The sequence below is a fragment of the Saccostrea cucullata genome, unplaced genomic scaffold (genome assembly GCF_032062105.1).
Source record: "Saccostrea cucullata isolate Sc308-1 unplaced genomic scaffold, CSIRO_AGI_Scuc_v1 ctg1625, whole genome shotgun sequence".
In the NCBI taxonomy this organism is placed as follows: domain Eukaryota; kingdom Metazoa; phylum Mollusca; class Bivalvia; order Ostreida; family Ostreidae; genus Saccostrea; species Saccostrea cuccullata.
Genome location: NW_026938936.1, coordinates 32,986 through 51,324, shown reverse-complemented (window position 1 = coordinate 51,324; position 18,339 = coordinate 32,986). Strand labels below are relative to the sequence as shown.

General features: G+C 37.4%; 2 protein-coding genes across 2 annotated transcripts; both read right to left on the bottom strand.

Moving 5' to 3' along the window:
- Positions 1 to 6,160: 6,160 nt before the first annotated feature.
- On the bottom strand, positions 6,161 to 7,083 carry LOC134251863 (uncharacterized protein K02A2.6-like). Its single transcript, XM_062734287.1, has 2 exons — positions 6,806 to 7,083; positions 6,161 to 6,689 (listed from the first exon to the last, which is right to left on the bottom strand). The coding sequence occupies exons 1-2, from the start codon at positions 7,081 to 7,083 to the stop codon at positions 6,161 to 6,163; spliced, it is 807 nt and encodes a 268-aa protein (XP_062590271.1).
- A 6,400-nt stretch (positions 7,084 to 13,483) lies between these two features.
- On the bottom strand, positions 13,484 to 15,721 carry LOC134251861 (uncharacterized protein K02A2.6-like). The gene has a single exon (XM_062734286.1). It carries the CDS (start codon positions 15,719 to 15,721, stop codon positions 13,484 to 13,486), a length of 2,238 nt encoding a protein of 745 aa, XP_062590270.1.
- Between the last annotated feature and the right edge of the window lie 2,618 nt (positions 15,722 to 18,339).

The following is an 18,339-nucleotide window of genomic DNA, read 5'->3' as shown; positions in this document are numbered from 1 at the left end:
AATGATTCTTTACTGTCTGTCTGCAGTGATTCCTCTTCCTGATGAATGCATCAGTTTTGCTTTCTCCAGTTTCTGTAGAAAATGTGGAATCATGCCACGCTTTTTTGTTAAACATTATTCCTGCAGGACTAATTAATACCAGTTTCCTTTTTGGTGTATTTCTTTGTTCAAGAATTGCTTTATAAGGATCAGTCTTCTCCACTTCACATTTCCTTCACATGATTTAACATGATTTTAACAGCTGACGCCGCCTTGTCATTGGCCTGTTGATGCATAGGCGATAATGTCATGTGAGTGATACCCCACTTCTTTGCAAACTCTTGGAATTCTTGGCTTACAAACTGTGGTCCTCCATCAGACATGATTACGTTTGGAATTCCAAATCGAGCAAATTGTTTCTTGAGTAAAGCTATTACTCTGAAGCTTTCAAAGATGTAAGCAAGTTGATTTCGATGAAACTAGAAAAAATAGTCAACTGCAATCAAATAATGCTTTCCATTCAGCTCAAACAGATAAAGTCATATTTTCTGCCATGGAGTAGATCCCTCTGCATGCTGCATCAATGGAGCAATTTGGTTCATTGGTTTTCTCTCTTGACATATTGAACAACAATTAGCCAACTGCTTGATATCTGAATTCATCCCTGGCCAAAATATTGTTCCTCTTGCCCTTCTCAGCATGCTATCATATCCAAAGTGAGCCTTGTGAAGTCTAGCTTTCATTTCATTCCTCAGAGATTTAGGGATAATTACAACTTCCCCTTTGAGCATCAGTTCATCACTATATGATATAGTTTCTCTAAAGTCAAAGTAATGGCGAATTCTCTGTGGCGTTTCATGTTTCTGCTCTGGTCAGCCGTTCATCACAGTTTCCTTGAGAATTTGCACTTTCTCGTCAATCTCCGTTGCTTCTTTTGAATTTCATTTAGGGGAGCATCAGGAGTGCCACATGGTTCGTCACTTTTCAATGCCATGATTCTTAGTCTCAAACTAAAGTTACCTTCCTCACTCTTCAGATATGCGCAACTCAATATATCTGCAATTGTAAGGTTAGTTCCCTTGACAGAGACAAATTCAAAATCGTACCGATTCCATCTCATCATGATGTCCTGTAATCACGTTGGTGCCATTGCAAGAGGTTTCGTCAGGAAGGCCTCTAATGGTTTATGGTCATTCTGTATCGTAAGGTCACGGCCATATGTATATTGGTCAAAACGTTCCAGACCGTATAACACAGATAACACTTCTTTCTCGATCTGCGCCCAGTTTCTTTCTGACACTGTCAGTGATCTAGATGCATACTCCACCGGTCTACCGTCCTGAAAGAGAACTGCACCAATGCCGTCTTTACTACTGTACTTGTACTACTTCCTCCTTTCCAGGGTCAAAGTAAGCTGGTACAGGAGTTTCTGTCAGCATATTCTTGATCCTCTGAAATGCTGCTTCACAGTCTTTAGACCAATGCCATGCCTTATCTTTGTGAGTAAGTTCTCTGAGCGGCTCATTTATGGTCGAAAGGTGTGGAAGGAACTTTGGCATGTACTGGACCATGCCACACAATCTCTTAATTCCAGAAACATTATTAGGAGGTTGCATGTCATTGATGGCTTTTACTTTCTTGTCATCAATGTTCACTCTATCTCTGGAAATAACATGTCTATGAAATGAGATTTCTTTGAGTCCAATCTCTTGTTTTCTTTATTCAAGATGATGTGTCTTTCCTCACATCTCTCTAACACTTTTCTCAATTTTAAAGCATGATCTTGCTCAGCTTCTCTGTCGTTTTCTCCACAGCCAGCTATGATGATATCGTCCACCACGCTGAAAACACCTGTCATGTTTCAAAATACCTCATCGAGTTTCCTCTGGAATATTTCACTTGATACCTTTAGTCCGAAAGGTAGTCTTGCCCATCTATATCTTCCAAAAGGAGTTATCATTGTCGTAAATCTACTGGATTCCTCGTCCAACTTCACATGCCAAAAAGCCTCCTTGACGTCAAGTTTTGTAAAGGTTCTAGCCTTTCTTAGGTGCGGTAGAATGTCATCGAGAACAGGTAAGCGATAATGTTTTCTCATCAACGCTGTGTTGCGTGCTTGTGGGTCAATACACAATCTTAGCTTGCCGTTGGCTTTACGAGCAATAGTCCTCTGGCTGACCCATGGAGTAGGCTCTGTAATCGGAATAGGTACTCCTCTATCTTCAAGCTTTTGAAGTTCCTCTCGTACCAAACTCTGGAGTGTGATAGGGATCTTCCTGCAGGGAAGAGCTTTGGGTTTCACATTTGCGTCGACGTGTAGATGCGCTGTTCCCAAATCACCTAAGTCACTGCTTCAAGTCCAAGTAAATATGTAAAATGATTTGGAACGACAATGAATCTGAGTTGATGTTTCTCATTTGTACGTGGATTGACGACTGTCAAATCTGTCCCACCAAGTGGCTTCATGTTTGTCTTATTCCACATGTTCAAGTGGATTTGGGTAGGCTTGCATTGTTCCTTGCAGACACAACGCTGAGAGATTGTATTCAAATCTGCGGCGCTATCAAGTTCAATTCTAATATCACACACATTGATACACATTATTGCGGTCACTTCTTTGCCACCAGAGTTTTCACCTATTGGCCCTCGTTGAATTCTTCTGACTGACGGACTGAATGTATCTTACTGCACTTTGCTTTGAAGTGATTCCTTCCACCACACTGTTCACAACATTTTCCCCATGCTGGATACCTTTGTTTCCCTGGTTTATGTTTGTACCCACAGAATTCACAGTCCTTTTCTTATATTGAGTGTGTTTAGTCTTTGGAATTTTCTTCTTTTTCTCCGTCTTCTGTTTACTGTGCATGTACTTGTCAAATTTCTGTAGCTTGTTCACTTTCAGAGTGGTTTCACGTAGCTCCTTTACCTGTCTGTTCGATTGTTCATACGCCCTACAAACTTGTATGGTTCTTTCGAGTGTAAGTTTGTCCTTCTAGTAGTAGAAGTTCCTGTAACTTTCTGTAATCAGGAACACTATTTTGTCTCTTATCATTCTGCCAGGTTCTTTGAAATTGCAAGATGCTGCACGGGTCTTCAGATCTGTGAGAAAACTATGAATTGGATCTTGGTATGGGAGCTTCCAAAATCTGTGTGATTCAAGTACTTCATTTGATCTGGGGTTGCAAAAAGATTGTTTCTGAAACAGTTTATCAGGTTCATTTTTGTCATTAGCATTTTCCCACTTGAATTGGTCGTAAATTTCGACCACGTGGGGGCCTCCACAACTGAGTATTATTGCTATCTGCACTTCTTTTGCCTTCTCTGTGCCACCGGAAGCTGCGAGATACACCTGGACCTGCCTTTTCCGTTTCTTAAAATTTTCTGACACATTTCCTGTTGTTAATTCTAACTCAGGCGGTAATCGAAAGAACAGTTACATACCTGCACTGGGGTTGGTTCTGCTTCGCCCATGTTTCATATATGCAAATGGCGGATGCACGTGGTTGCACAAAAAGTCAAACTTTACCCGCACAAATATTAGCTTGTAATGTTCAAAGTCACCTTAAGTATGCCGATATGGGGCGCTGAGACGTTTTCAGAGTCCACACACCGCTGCCACCATTGTTATTCGTGCTATCTGGACGAATAATTATTACATAGCCGTAAAATGATCAACAATATGCGTTTATTCAATACACATACTACAAAACAAATCGTACACCGAACCCGACCCGAATTCCGACCCTGTTCCAAATATATTATACAGCATTATATCAACAGAGAAGTCTATATGTGTGCTAAGTTTTATTGAAATCAGACCAAAACTGTAGGAGGAGTAGCATTTAGAAAGAATTTCACAGAATTTCTATTGTTAGTAACCACGGCAACACCGTTCACCGTAATCAAAAACCGATATACAGAATTATATACCTTAGTGTAGTCTACTTGTGTGCCAAAATATATTGAAATCAGACCAAAACTGTGGGTGGAGTAGCATTTTGAAAGAATTTCACAGAATATCTATTTTTAGTAACCACGGCAACACCATTCCCATCGAAATCAAATACCGATAAATAGAATTATGTATCTTAGTGTAGTCTACTTGTGTGCAAAGTTATATTGAAATCAGACAAAAACTCTAGGAAGGGGTAGTATTTTGAAAAAAATGTTTACAGACAGACAGACGGTCGGACGACGGACGCATTACTATCGCATAAGCTCTTCTGGTCTCTGACCAGTAGAGCTGAAATGAATGCCATTTAAGGTCAAGATCTAGTAAATGAAAGGTGCCTACAGATTTATCAAATTTGAGAAATAAATTCCTTTATTGATGCTTTACAACTTAAGCTTGGTCAAATAAGGTGTTTCGGGGCATAATTTGTAGGTAAGATGAAAAACTGTATTTTAAACTGTCATTTTTAATGAAAAATTAAGAAAACCAGTCATGAGTATGGGAGTTTTCTTCATATACGACAAAGGAAATGTATCCAGATTGCCTACAGTCTCTCAAAAAACGGTAATTAGTGTGTTCATGGCCTCTTCTTTAAATCAATATCAAATTAAATATTGGTATCTGGTTTTCTTTTCATATGATTTCAAATTGAATGTCATAAAAATACGCTATTTTCTACATAATTCTGCTAAAGCCGTAAAGTACGGGAAAAAGACACTTGAAATTGATTATGACGTCATAATGGATCTAGCACCAAAAAATAGTCTAAAGTTATTTACTAGATCTTGACTTTAAACTTGAATATTTTACAACCAGTGTAATTTTTTTATGAAATCCATTAGAAATCTACGACGTTCAAATCTTTATAACACGAGCGAAACCTTGTAACCAAGCGTTGGAATACACAGTAGGAACTATATGCATTTTCAATACTCTAGAACACCAAAATGTAGATTGTTCTGACACAATTTCATAAGAAAAAAACACCCTGTTAAATTAACAGAAAAATGTGCGTTTGAAATTAAAATGTAACTTTTTTCCTCGCAATGTTCGTTTGCGTTATTTAACTTTGCAATGTAACAAACGGCTCTTACGTTTATAAAATAAAGCACACCAGTTTTGAAGGGCGCTAAATTCACATCAGCGATTACCGAAATAAACAATTATGAATAGGACAAGCAAATTCAAAGAATTGTGGTCCCCCGCGTTCGGTGTCTTTTGGGTAGAGATGTCATTTTTTTGTGTCTAATATGAACGCCCTATCATAAGACATCTATTTAGTAATGATCACTGAACTCCAAGGTCAAGGTCAAAGGGATAACGTTCTTGGTATCCAATGAAATGTCTTCTTAAAAGGATTACATATGTGCCTGAAAGCCCTAGCCCTTACCATTCAAAAGTTATGGTCAATGAAAAAGTTTTATCATAAGAACAAAAATTTCCAAGGTCAAGGTTAAAAAGTCAAGGTTGTTGGTATCAAATGAAAGGTCTTGCCACAAATAATACATATGTGAAATATGAAAGTCATGTAATCTACTGTTCGAAAGTTGTGGCCAAGGTAAGGGTTTTTGAAAAGTAGGTCAAACACCAAGGTCAAGGTTCAAGGGGCAAAGTTATTGGTATTTGTAGTGTCTCATATATAGTAACTATCGGATTTAATCTTGAGAATTGAACACACGTGTGTAACACTAATCAGCCATACTTTTTATTACATCAGCTTCCGGTTGATTACAAGGGAGATAAATCAGCACATCATTAAATCAGAGTTATCTTTCTTAGATCACTAAATATAATAAACTATAATAATCATACACTACAATCCTCCCCCTTTTCATTTAAACAAGTATCAATTATTCAAATAAATGGTAAATGGACAAATCTATTTAGCAATTAACTTAAACACAGTCAATAAATCATTACAGTGTTTATCAATCATCGAAAATTTATATTTGAACACAGATTACACAAAACATATCAGTTCATTACATAGTCCTTGAATTTCACCGGTAAAGAGGGTTGTCGAACTGGTCGGCTTAATTGCGTTGAACTTGTCGTCGGATTTTGAGCATTGCTGTCGGATTCCTCTGCTGAAGAGTTTCCTGGTGACGCTTCCTGGACATCTTCTGAAATCACATTTTTCTCGCTTGCAATTTGTTTAGGAACTGAATTCCCTGAACACAAATCTTCTTTTCCAATGGAATTTTCACTTAACACATTTACATTCACATTTCACTTGACACTTTCACAGATTCCTTGGAATTCACAAACTTTTTCAAATTCGATGCGTTTCTTTTGTAATGAACTCCCTCCATGGATTTTAACACAACAATATTTCCATTTTTTCTCGACAACTTTGAATGGATTACTATGATATGTCGCAGATAACTTGTTTTCCTTGTTCTTATTCATCAAAGCAAGGTCTCCAGGTTTAATGTCATTAAGTGTAGCTCCTCTTTTAGATTCAGAATATATCTTCCCTTTTGCCTTCTTCTCCGCATCTCTATCTCCATCTCGGTAATCTGTCTGACGATATGTGTGGATATCTGGTAGTTTTGTACGAATAACTCGACGGAACAACAACTCGGCCGGACTCACTCCTGTTGTAGTATGTGGTGATGAGCGATACATCAGCAAATAAGTCTGAAGTTCAGATTTCCAGTCTTTATTTTCTGCTTGTGCGATCTTAAGTCTCTTCAATATTGATCTGTTCTGACGTTCAATTTCTCCACTGGCCTGTGGCCACAATGGGGTGGTCTTCCTATGAACGATGCAATTTTTTCACAGTATGTTTTGAAATATTCGCTGATAAATTGTGGTCCGTTGTCTGTTGTAATAGAAACAGGTAATCTATGTGTAATGTAAATCTTTGTCAACCCTTCGACCATTTTCTCCGCCGTTGTAGATCTCATGACAGCCAGATCAATCCATCGTGAATAATAATCGACGATAGTAAAACAATCTTCCGATGGTAACGGTCCTAGGAAATCAGCTGCTAAATGTTCCCATGGTCGAGATGGTAGTTCTGTTCTGTGAATAGGTACCACTTTTTCAGGTTGTGATACTAGCTGGCATCCATAACAAGCTTTGTTCCACTGTTCAAAGCCTTGGTCCATTTTAGGCCACCAAACTTTGGATCGCAATCGCTGCTTCATGATGTCAATTCCGGGATGTCCCTCATGACCTAGTGCCAGTACTTGGTCCCGTAATGACTTAGGTATAACAATCCTTGTCCCTCGTAGTATCAGCAGTATACAATTCTGATTTTACTGTCAAATGATCTTTGTTCTGCAACTGATACCATTTCCCTGTTATCAAGCATTCTCTCAAGTTCTTGAGATCCTCATCCTCCAATGATGCTCTCTCAAGCTCAGATACGGTCATTGCGATTGGAACAGCTACTTCAATCACAAAGCGTAAATATTCCTCTGTATGCTTCTTGGGGAAAATTGAACTTGATAAAGACAAGCAATAATGTTTGTAATAGGTTTTGCTATCAAGGGCTCTGCCTAATGGAGTAATTTGGATGATAAACCATCAATTCTTTACACTTGTTTTGCTGATCCTTTTCTTAACAAAATTGTCGGTTACATTAGTAAAAGAGAATTTTTCAGAGATTATTTTGGAGTTTGTTTGAAAAGCAGCAATGCTTGGATGTTTATAATCTACTTGCCCACTATTTTCTCCTACATCTCTGTCAACAATTTCAAAATAATTATTAAACAAGAGGCCAAGGGGCCACAGCGCTCACCTGAGCAATTGGCTAGGAAAAGGCACATATCAGATCAGAACTGAAAGTTTACTGGGGGGGGGGGCTTGAATTTATCCCAGAGGGGGTCATGAATTGAACAAACTTGAATCTACACTACCTAAGGATGATTCCCTATAAATATCACTATGCATTGCTTGAGAAGAAGATTTTAAGAGGTTTCCTTATATATTCCTATGTAAAACTTTTATAGGCCATTTGACCCCAACCTACCCCTGGGGGTCAAGTGAACAAACTTGAATCTACACTACCTGGGGATGATTCCACAGGAGTTTCATCTTTCCTGGCCCAGTGGTTCTTAAGAAGAAGATTTTTAAAGATTTTCCCTAAATATTCCTATGTAAAACTTTGATCCGCCATTTTGGCCCCGCCCTACCCCTGGGGGTCATGATTTGAACAAACTTTAATCTACACTACCTGAGGAAGATTCCACATGGGTTTCATCTTTCCTGGGCCAGTGGTTCTTGAGGAGAGGATTTTTAAAGATTTTTCCTATATATTCCTATGTAAAACATTGATCAGCCATTTTGGCCCCACCCTACCCCTGGGGGTCATGATTTGAACAAATTTGAATCTATATGACCTGAGAATGATTCCATTTGAGTTTCATCTTTCCTGGCACAGTGGTTCTTGAGAAGAAGATTTTTTAAAAATGCCATTAATTTTTCTCTAATTAATAATTATATCGCGTTGTAAATGGGCATGGCCTTTCAATTGAACAAACTTGAATTCCCTTTACCCAAAGATACTTTGTAGTTTGGTTGAAATTAGCCCAGTGGTTCTTGAGAAGAAGATGAAAATGTGAAAAGTTTACAACAACAACGACGACGACAACAACAACGACGACAACGACGACAGACAACGGACAAATTTTGATCAGAAAAGCTCACTTGAGCCTTTGGCTCAGGTGAGCTAAAAATTCACTAACTTCTTACTGTTTGGTAATAAGTTTATTTTCCTCTGAGAAAATAGTGTCACTTAATGTGGTGTAAACTTTGTTTGTTTAAAAGGGCTTAACAGTTGGCCAAAAATCACTAGATTTTAAAACTCCTGTGCATCATTCAAAGAAGTACTTATTTACCGACTTATTCTTAAGTTTAGTAACTAGATTTCTTTGTTTCCAATATGCCTCCCAGTTTTTATCTGATTTTATTGTAGTAAATTTATGAAAGAGCATTTTCTTCTTGTAGATTTCTCTCTTCAGATTTTTGTTCATGCATGGTACTTGATTTGGTAAAATTTTCCGCTCTTTGAGTGGTGCATGTTTGTTCACAACGTCTAAAAAACATGAACTAAAATTCTGTTGTTCTTGAATTAATAGCAATTAGATTATTCATACCAAGAATACACTTGATTTGTGATAGCAATTGTATAAGTTATATAAGGACAAAAAACATAGCGTTTTGACAATGCTGTTTTAATGACTGGATTTTCTGGAAGATTCCTCAATTAATTTAGCAATATTGAAGCTGAAATTCCCAATTCTTTGGGCCCAAGCCCAAGCCCCCAGTTCAAAAGTACCGACAAAAAACCCCGCTGCATGTAATCAAATTGATTAAAGATTGATAAAAACTAAGCATGGTTTTTAAAACTTTGGACTAGTAATTTTATGATATGGACTAGTGAAATTTACTAGCTTTATAAGCCTTGGACCAGTGAATTTTAAGGGAAAATTAAAACCCCTGCATTAACCTAATTATTATAATTTGAGTACAAAAAGTTCAAGTTAATTGCAGTATTGCGTCATAAGATATCCAATGACCCTCCATTTTCTTTGTGATTTTGAATTATTAATGACAAAACACTACTGAAGAAATTTCAATCAAAAAAATTCAACTCGACGATGCTTTATTCCAGGTAGGCTAAAGAGTTTTCCATATAGTACATTTGTATATAGGCCCTAGAGATCGATTCAGTCCAGAAAAATCTGTACAAAGAAACCTCAAATATTCTAAGGCAGAAACAACTTAATGATATTTTTTATTAAATACTTAGGCCATGTAAAATTAATTCCTTGGTTCTCAGGCCTTTTTTCAAGAAATATGATGAGGGAGGGATGCATTTTAAAAAAAAAAATTATTGCCCACGAAAACATGATGAGGCAGCTTTTTACATTGTCCAAAACTGTCAAAAATGATGAGGGAGGTGATTTGTTGTTTTTATTTTATTGATTTAGCAATAAAAAGGGTCAATGAGGCACCCTTAAAAGAGATGAGGGAGGGACTGAGAACCAAGATAATATATTTTTATAGCCTTAGCGCTGCTCATTGAATATGTGTAAAAATCATAACAGAGCCAGAGTATCTTATAACAAAAAAATATTTTATAACAAGCTGTTTTTATAAAATTTCTGAGTTGTCTTTCTTACAAAAAGATTCTTCTTTATCATGGATTGATGGAAAGAGATGAAATTTAACAGAAGTAAAATAACAACCAAATCACCACAGAGTTTATCTGTGAGTTCTTCAATCTTTTCTTTGAGGACTTTGACCTCCTTGTCATGTTTCTGCTGAACTCCTAACAAAACTTGCTCATGTTCAACTCGGGCTCTGTTGAGACTGTCTGATGCCCCCAACTCAGCAAGCTGCTGGTTCAAAGTCTCAATTGTGGACTCAGCAGTCTGCAGGCTTTTAACTGCCTAGAAGAATATTAGGATAAAATATAATAAATATGCAAATCAAATAATTCTATTTTCTATTGCAAGTATGGCATAAATGGTTATGAAAAATACTAGTTTTACTACTACTTAATTGCTTCACTTTGAATTACAAAATGTTTGTTTTTTTTTTTTATAATTTCTGGCCAATGTCACTGCTTCCCATGCTCAATCCATTAAATATTAATTTTGAGCAAGACATAGACTTCAGTAGAGAATATTTCCATTTCAATTTTTTTTCCTCTGTGATGTCTCTTTGGAAGTTAACAGAGTTGATATTTTCATAGATCTACTGGAATTTAAATTAGGCATGTCGATAGGTAAAGAGCTAAAGAAGAGCCTTATGTGCATGCAAATCTTGTGTGCATCTGTCTCTGTATTTGACGCTATGGAGGTCAAATATGCATGTAAATCTTGTGCAGCTGCCTTTGTGTTTGACGTCAGTGGGCGAGGACTATTAAAATTGAGTTTGGCATGGGAGTCCTTCTGTTATTTTATGCCCTGTTCACATAGAAAGTTTAATTCGAATTAAACGTTAAGTTACTGCGAATTTGCTTCGCTTAGCGTTCACACGGAGAATCTAATGCAAACTAGTTAGTTTACTGCGCATAAAATTACTTTGCATTAGCTCTGTGTGAACGCTAAGCGAAGCTAATTCGAATTGAATTCTGATGCATGCATAATGGCAAAATTAAGGCAAATGCCACTTGTTGGTGGTCAGCTATAGGTACTTATGCTATTTTGAAGTGAAAAATTAAGGAAAATTTTGTTAATCATTAAAATGTGTGTACAAACACTGTGACATTATTGTTGCGGATTCTTTCCCTAGTGATCTCCAAATAATGAAAAACTCAAAGAACGTTTTCACATTTATATAGAAAACTTATTGTACATAGTATTCTGGCTCTTGTCTGTCCACACAACGGTAAGTTTCTACATCACATCATACTATGTGCACCATACACTGACACCACACACAAAACGACGTAGAACGTAGAAGGTTCAACGGGACCTACATAATACAACAATTGTAAACACATTAAGTTACACAGTTGAATACTCAAAGCTACATACAAGTTATAACCCACATAACCCACCATACACGAAAATGGAATAATAATGGGGTCAACATCACAGCGCTACACTACAGAACTTGTATTAAATGCTTTTTCGCAATAATTACATTATTTTACATGTAACTTACACTTACACACAGTAACTTTACTTACATAGTTACTTTACAGTTTAGAATCATATTGAAACTAAATACGACAATACTAGAGCCGATACTTTCAATTAATACTACTCACAATAATATTTATGAAACATACAAACTATACAAACGAACGAACATTCAAACGAATAAACTAAATTTTAAAATATGTTGAAATAACAAAGTTATCCCAGGACCGTATAATTAACAAAACAGAGAAGTCAGTGTCTGTAATAACTCTTTAAAACATACTCAGTACTTTAACTTTACAAAACCTGGACAGTAAAAATTGGTCAGTCAGAGCTCGTGCTGTTATATCTTGGAAAAGCCGCTTTTAAGAAGGACGGAAGCCTAAAATCAGGTATATAAATACAGGTAGTGGAGAGGTACCAAAGAGGGTGTTCGAAAAGAGGTGCAGAATGGGAAAACTGAAAGAAACTAAGGAACAACGTTAGCACAAATATCACAGTAAATTTAAAATACAAACAAGACAAATAAACAATACAACACCGTAAATGTGACAATACCCCACCCCCCCCTTATGGAAAAGTATGCTAATACTTTAGAACACACATTTACGAAAGATTAAAAACAAGAGTTCGTATTTACACAAATTGACATTTTAAGTCATCACTGCCTACTAAGATAATCTGCTCCTTGATTATCCCTTCCCCTAATGGCGATAACTCGGTATCTATATGATTGAAGACCAAGAGCCCACCTCATGATCCTAGCATTGATAACTTTGGCTTTGTTCAAATAAATCAACGACTGATGATCTGTTTCAATGAGGAACTCGCGTCCATACAGGAACAGATGGAACTTTTGGACTGCCCAAACAATGGCCAAGCATTCTTTTTCGATTGTAGAATACTTACTTTCACTGTCTTTCAATTTTCGACATCGTACGCCACCGGAAATTTCAAACCACTATGCTCATCAAACTGCATCAGTACAGCTCCAATTCCCCTATCCGATGCGTCAGTCTGAAGAATGAACTGTTTTGATAAATCTGGCAGTTTAAGAATAGGCGATTTCAAAAGCATTGCCTTAAGTGTTTGAAATGATTTTTCCTGAGGTTGATTCCAAATAATTTTATTTGGCGACCCCTTCTTTGTCAGATCAGTGAGGGGTAATGCAGCAGATGAAAAATTGGGAATGAATTTCCTGTAGAAACTAAGGAGTCCTAAAAACGATCTTAACTGACGTTTAGTGCTTGGTGCTGGCGCCTCTTGAATTGCTCTTACCTTTTCTGGGTTTGGTTTTAACTGGTTCTCACCTACAATATGGCCTAAGCACTCTAAACTCTTGTACCTTATTGCACACTTGGAAGGTGTTGCCGTCAAATTGGCGTTTCTCAGTCTGGTAAAGAGTTCGTGAAGAACTTCCAAATGCTGATCTAAGTCCTCTGTAAAAAGAATGATATCATCGATAAAATTATCAATGTTTGACATTCCGTACAACAACTTACACATCAGTCAGGAAAACGTCGCCGGTGCTGTCACCAATCCAAAGGGCATCACTCGAAATTGGAAGAGGCCTTTGGAAGTCTGAAACGCTGTTTTGGGTTTAGCTGACGATGTTAATGGAACCTGCCAGTAGCCTTTGGGTAGGTCGATCCTTGAAAATACCTTGTAGTTGGCAAACTTTGAAAAGATATCATCTGCATTTGGCATCGGTTCTGCATCGAACTGTGAACATGCATTGATAGCTCTAAAATCTACGCAGAAACGAAAAGTGTCATCTTTTTTCTTCACAAGGACAACTGGAGAAGAAAATAGACTTTCTGATGGTTCAATGACATTCAGTTCCAACATTTTCTCAACTTCCTTATCAGCTTTTCCCTCATTGAAAATGGAATTGCGTAAGATTTAACTCTGATTGGTTGACTTGAGTTTATCTTAATGTCGTGTTCAATCAAATGGGTAAAGCCAGGATCATCAGACAATACATCAGTAAACTGATCCAAAATGATGTTACCTTTTTTCTGTCTTCAGGTGATAACTCTGGGTTGATGTCCACACCTTTGGTATTCCCAGCACCTGCTATGACATACTCGTCATCTTCCTCCTCCGCAGCACAGTCAATAACAGCAGATGTGACTAGAGCTTCATCATCTTGATCTGGTTCCCCTGAATCATCATTCCTGTCAATGTACCTTTTAAGCATATTTACATGAAACGTCTTCAATTTACCTTTCATTTCAATTTGGTAGTGAACTTTGTTTAACTTCTTCTTGATGCTGAAAGGTCCTTTCCATTGCATCAGTAACTTATTTGAATCTGTGGGTAGCAATACTAAAACTTTATCTCCTACCTTCTTACTCCTTGCTCTAGTTGACCTGTTGTAGAACCTCGCCTGTCGTTGAGAAGCCTTCTCCAAGTTTTCTCTGGCTATCTCTGCCGTTGCCTCAAGTCTCTCTCGTAAATCCAACACATACTGATAAGTAGACTTTACCTGATCATCATCTATCTCTTTTGTCCAAAGCTCTTTTAAAATGCCCATGGGCCCTCTTACATGTCTTCCATATACTAAGTCAAAAGGCGAAAAGCCCAAACTTTCTTGCGGCACTTCCCTGTAAGCAAACAATACTGGATTAATATATTTATCCCAATCACGTGGACGATCGGAGCACATACGTTTTAACATTTGTTTGGGGGTTCCGTTAAACCTCTCAACCAAACCGTTTGTCATAGGGTGGTAAGGGGCAGTAGTGAGTTGATTTAACGATAGAAGCCGACTTACCTCTCTCATAATTGATGATGTAAATTGAGAACCCATATCGCTCAACATTTCCTCGGGAACTCCAATTCTAGAAAATATGTCTATGTGCGCCTCGGCAACTCTCTCCGTTTCAATGGACGGCAGTGGTACAGCTTCAGGGTATCTAGTAGCAAAATCGACCAAAGTAAGAATATACCTATTCCCTTTGTCGGTAATGGGATGCATAGGTCCGACGATGTCTACGGCAACTCGCTTGAAAGGAACATCAATAACTGGCATCTTCTGAAGGGGGTACTTAGAAACCTTACCTTTTTGTATGGTCCTTTGACAGATGTCACAAGAACGAAAAAACATCTTGGCATCAGTCTGTAGTCCAGGCCAGTAGAATTCAGAAAAAATTCTTGACGATGTGCGTGATATCGCCAAATGACCAGACATGATTGACTCATGCGCCAATCTCATGACAATTTCCCTGAATTTCCTTGGAACTACAAGCTGTTTGTAAGACCTAACTGATTCAGACTTGGTTTGATATTCACGATATACAAATCCGTTCAGCATGAACCATCGTATTGTTGCAGTCCGTTTGTCAACCACTTGTCCGGAACTTGCCCATTGTCGTATTCTCTGCAGTGAGTCATCGGTCTGTTGTTCTAGTTTAATCTCGTCTGGAGTGATGTTTCCCTTAAGTATTTCTGGAACTTTGAGTTGAGGATACTGTTTTAATTTTACCTTTGCTTGTTGACGGGTTTCTACAGCATTTGTCTCTGACCATTCAGGATCAGGATCTCCAGGTGCTCGTACCTTAGCTACATTCCCGATGATTAGTTCGTAGACTGGCTTCTCCATACACCATGCTTCAAATGTTCCTGTAATATAGGGCGTGTCAACAAAGATGGAAGCAACTGGTACACTAATAGATGAACCATCTGCCAAAATACATGTTTGAAACTTATCTTGAATCAAATTTGCTTCATCAATCTTACTTCTTCGAACCACTATGCCGCTAACTGGCTTACCTTCAACAAAACCTGCTGATACTGGCATGTTGTGTTGCAGTTGGTAGCATGATGATGAAACTCTTGTTGATGTATCAAGATTCAAAGAATTGGTTCCAGTGTCTGTTGGCATTGTGCTAACAAAAGTTACCTTTGCTGCATGTTCCTCTGTACTAGCTGAAGTATTATGGCCTTCCTTCTGTTCTTCTGTTGTTACAGCACCGACCTTTGGTTTTGTTCTGCATTCTGCTGCAATGTGCCCTATCCTGTTGCATTTAAAACGTCTTTCCGATTTTGGAACAAATGATTTGTTTGAATTTTGTATTCTCTTCTCACCTGAAAAGTCTTTGTGATTTCCAGAACCAGAAGGAAACTTAACTGGGTGTTGAAATTCATTGCCTTTGACATTGCTGAGGGTCGCAGCGTTGGTCATTCTTGCCTCCCGATACTGGTCTGCTAATTATGCCATCTCCTGTATACTCGTTGGTGTTCTCTCCTTAAGGAACAATGTCAAATCTCTGTTACAAGTATTCAAGAACTGATCACGTATTACTAAATCAAATAATGCCTCAAATGTTTCTGCTATTTTGGCCATTTTCAGCCACCTTAGCAAATAACTACTCATTCTAACAGAAAATTGTACAAATGTCTCACCCGTTTCTTGTTTTGCTGATTTGAACTTGTGTTTAAACCCATCCTCTGTTAGCTCATAACGTTTAAGGAGTGCTATCTTTAGCTTGACATAATCTAAAGCATCATCTGCTGGTAATAATGCATAAAAAATATCGAGAGCCCTACCTTTAAGGAGTGCACTTAGACTCATAGCCCACGACGTTTTTGGCCACTTTTGTAACTCTGCATATCGTTCAAATCTACGTAAATCGCTGTCCATTTCATCCTTCCCATCCTCAAAAGCCGGGATTTTTGGACCTTTGAGCTTACACAAAACACAAAATCATACAGACAAACAATAAAAGACAACTGAAATTAGAAATTTCTCCACATACTAGTCTCTGCACACCTGAGTTTAGTTGCTAGACTATACAAGCACTTTTGTTACTTACGCGATACGCATATACGATGTGAAAACGCTAACTACTTACAGACACACAACTTACTGAAGTGCTGAATTTGGAAGCTTCGTAATATCAGCGTCAACTGCTGACCTCCAGGTTTCGAATAACTAAGTCACCAACTAATCTACAAAACACAGTGAAAACAATTGAATGGAAATTAAACCAGTGATATTTCAACAAAATATGCTTCTTTGATTGATAAAGAAAATTCAATAAAAAATTCAAATTATCAAAGATTGAAATTCAATTGAATTTAAATTATTCAAAAGTCAAAAACACTAATGTTAATTTTGACAATAAAGGCAAACACTAGCACATAAGGAATTCTGTTCAATGTCTTGGGTCAAATCCAACGCATGAAGAAAGGTTTCCCTCAAGAGATCAAAGTTCCCTCAGGCACTGTTTCCAGTTGAACTTCCAGGGTCTTGATTGTCCGTTGGGTTGTCTCTTTGGAGTTGTAGCCCAAACCATTGGAAATTCTGTTGATTTGATCCAAATTGCTCCAGAGATCCTAGACATACCACGTGTCCCAGACATCACAAGTCGAAGAGATTCCACATGTCGTCGTGATACCACTCGTCGACGTTATCGTGCTTGTTGTTTTCCTTTGATCCTACATGTTGAAGAAATCCCACTTGTTTTCCGACAATCCCACTTCTGACACCATTTGTTGCGGGTTCTTTCCCTAGTGATCTCCAAATAATGAAAAACTCAAAGAACGTTTTCACATTTATATAGACAACTTATTGTACATAGTATTCTGGCTCTTGTCTGTCCACACAACGGTAAGTTTCTACATCACATCATACTATGTGCACCATACACTGACACCATACACAAAACGACGTAGAACGTCCAACGGGACCTACATAATACAACAATTGTAAACACATTAAGTTACACAGTTGAATACTCAAAGCTACATACAAGTTATTACCACATAACCCACCATACACGAAAATGGAATAATAATGGGGTCAACATCACAGCGCTGCATTACAGAACTTGTACTAAATGCTTTTACACAATAATTACATTATTTTACATGTAACTTACACTTACACACAGTAACTTTACTTACATAGTTACTTTACTGTTTAGAATCATAATGAAACTAAATACGACAATACTAGAGCCGATACTTTCAATTAACACTACTCACTATAATATCTATAGAACATAAAAACTATACAAACGAACATTCAAACGAATAAACTAAATTTTAAAATACGTTGAAATAACAAAGTTATCCCAGGACCGTTTAATTAACAAAACAGAGAAGAAAATGTAAATAAACATGTTACTCATTTCAGAAGTCAGTGTCTGTAATAACTCTTTAAAACATACTCAGTACTTTAACTTTACAAAACTTGGACAGTAAAAATTGGTCAGTCAGAGCTCGTGCTGTTATATCTTGGAAAAGCTGGTTTCAAGAAGGACGGAAGCCTAAACTCAGGTATATAAATACAGGTAGTGGAGAGGTACCAAAAAGGGTGTTCGAAAAGAGGTGCAGAATGGGAAAACTGAAAGAAATTAAGGAACAACGTTAGAACAAATATCACAGTAAATTTAAGATACAAACAAGACAAATTAACAATACAACACCGTAAATGTGACAATTATGTCAAATGGATCTGCGTCTGCATAAGGTGATATGATTTGCAAATGACGTCATAATAGCCATGCTGACGCCGGGCTACAGAAGTGAAAATTTAATTCGCATTAGTTTACTTCGCATCAGCTGTTGTGTGAACGCAATTTAATTCGCATTAGTTTGATTCACATTAGTTTACTTCGTATTAATTCACTGCGAATTAAACTCTGCGTGTGAACAGGGCATAAATCTATGTCTACATTCTCAAAATCTAAATCTATAATTTCATATCACAATGAAATAGAAATATAAGTAATCACTGTCTAGTTAGTATTGCATGCCAGGGACATCAGCAATAGTGGAAAACATGGGATAATTCAG

Excerpts from the sequence above, each read along its gene's own strand:
- LOC134251863 (XM_062734287.1), bottom strand. The coding sequence starts at position 7,083 with ATGAAGCAGCGATTGCGATCCAAAGTTTGGTGGCCTAAAATGGACCAA. Across the intron at positions 6,690-6,805 it reads GCGGAGAAAATGGTCGAAGG|GAAGACCACCCCATTGTGGC; the intron begins GTTGACAAAGAT and ends CATCGTTCATAG.
- LOC134251861 (XM_062734286.1), bottom strand. The coding sequence starts at position 15,721 with ATGACCAACGCTGCGACCCTCAGCAATGTCAAAGGCAATGAATTTCAA.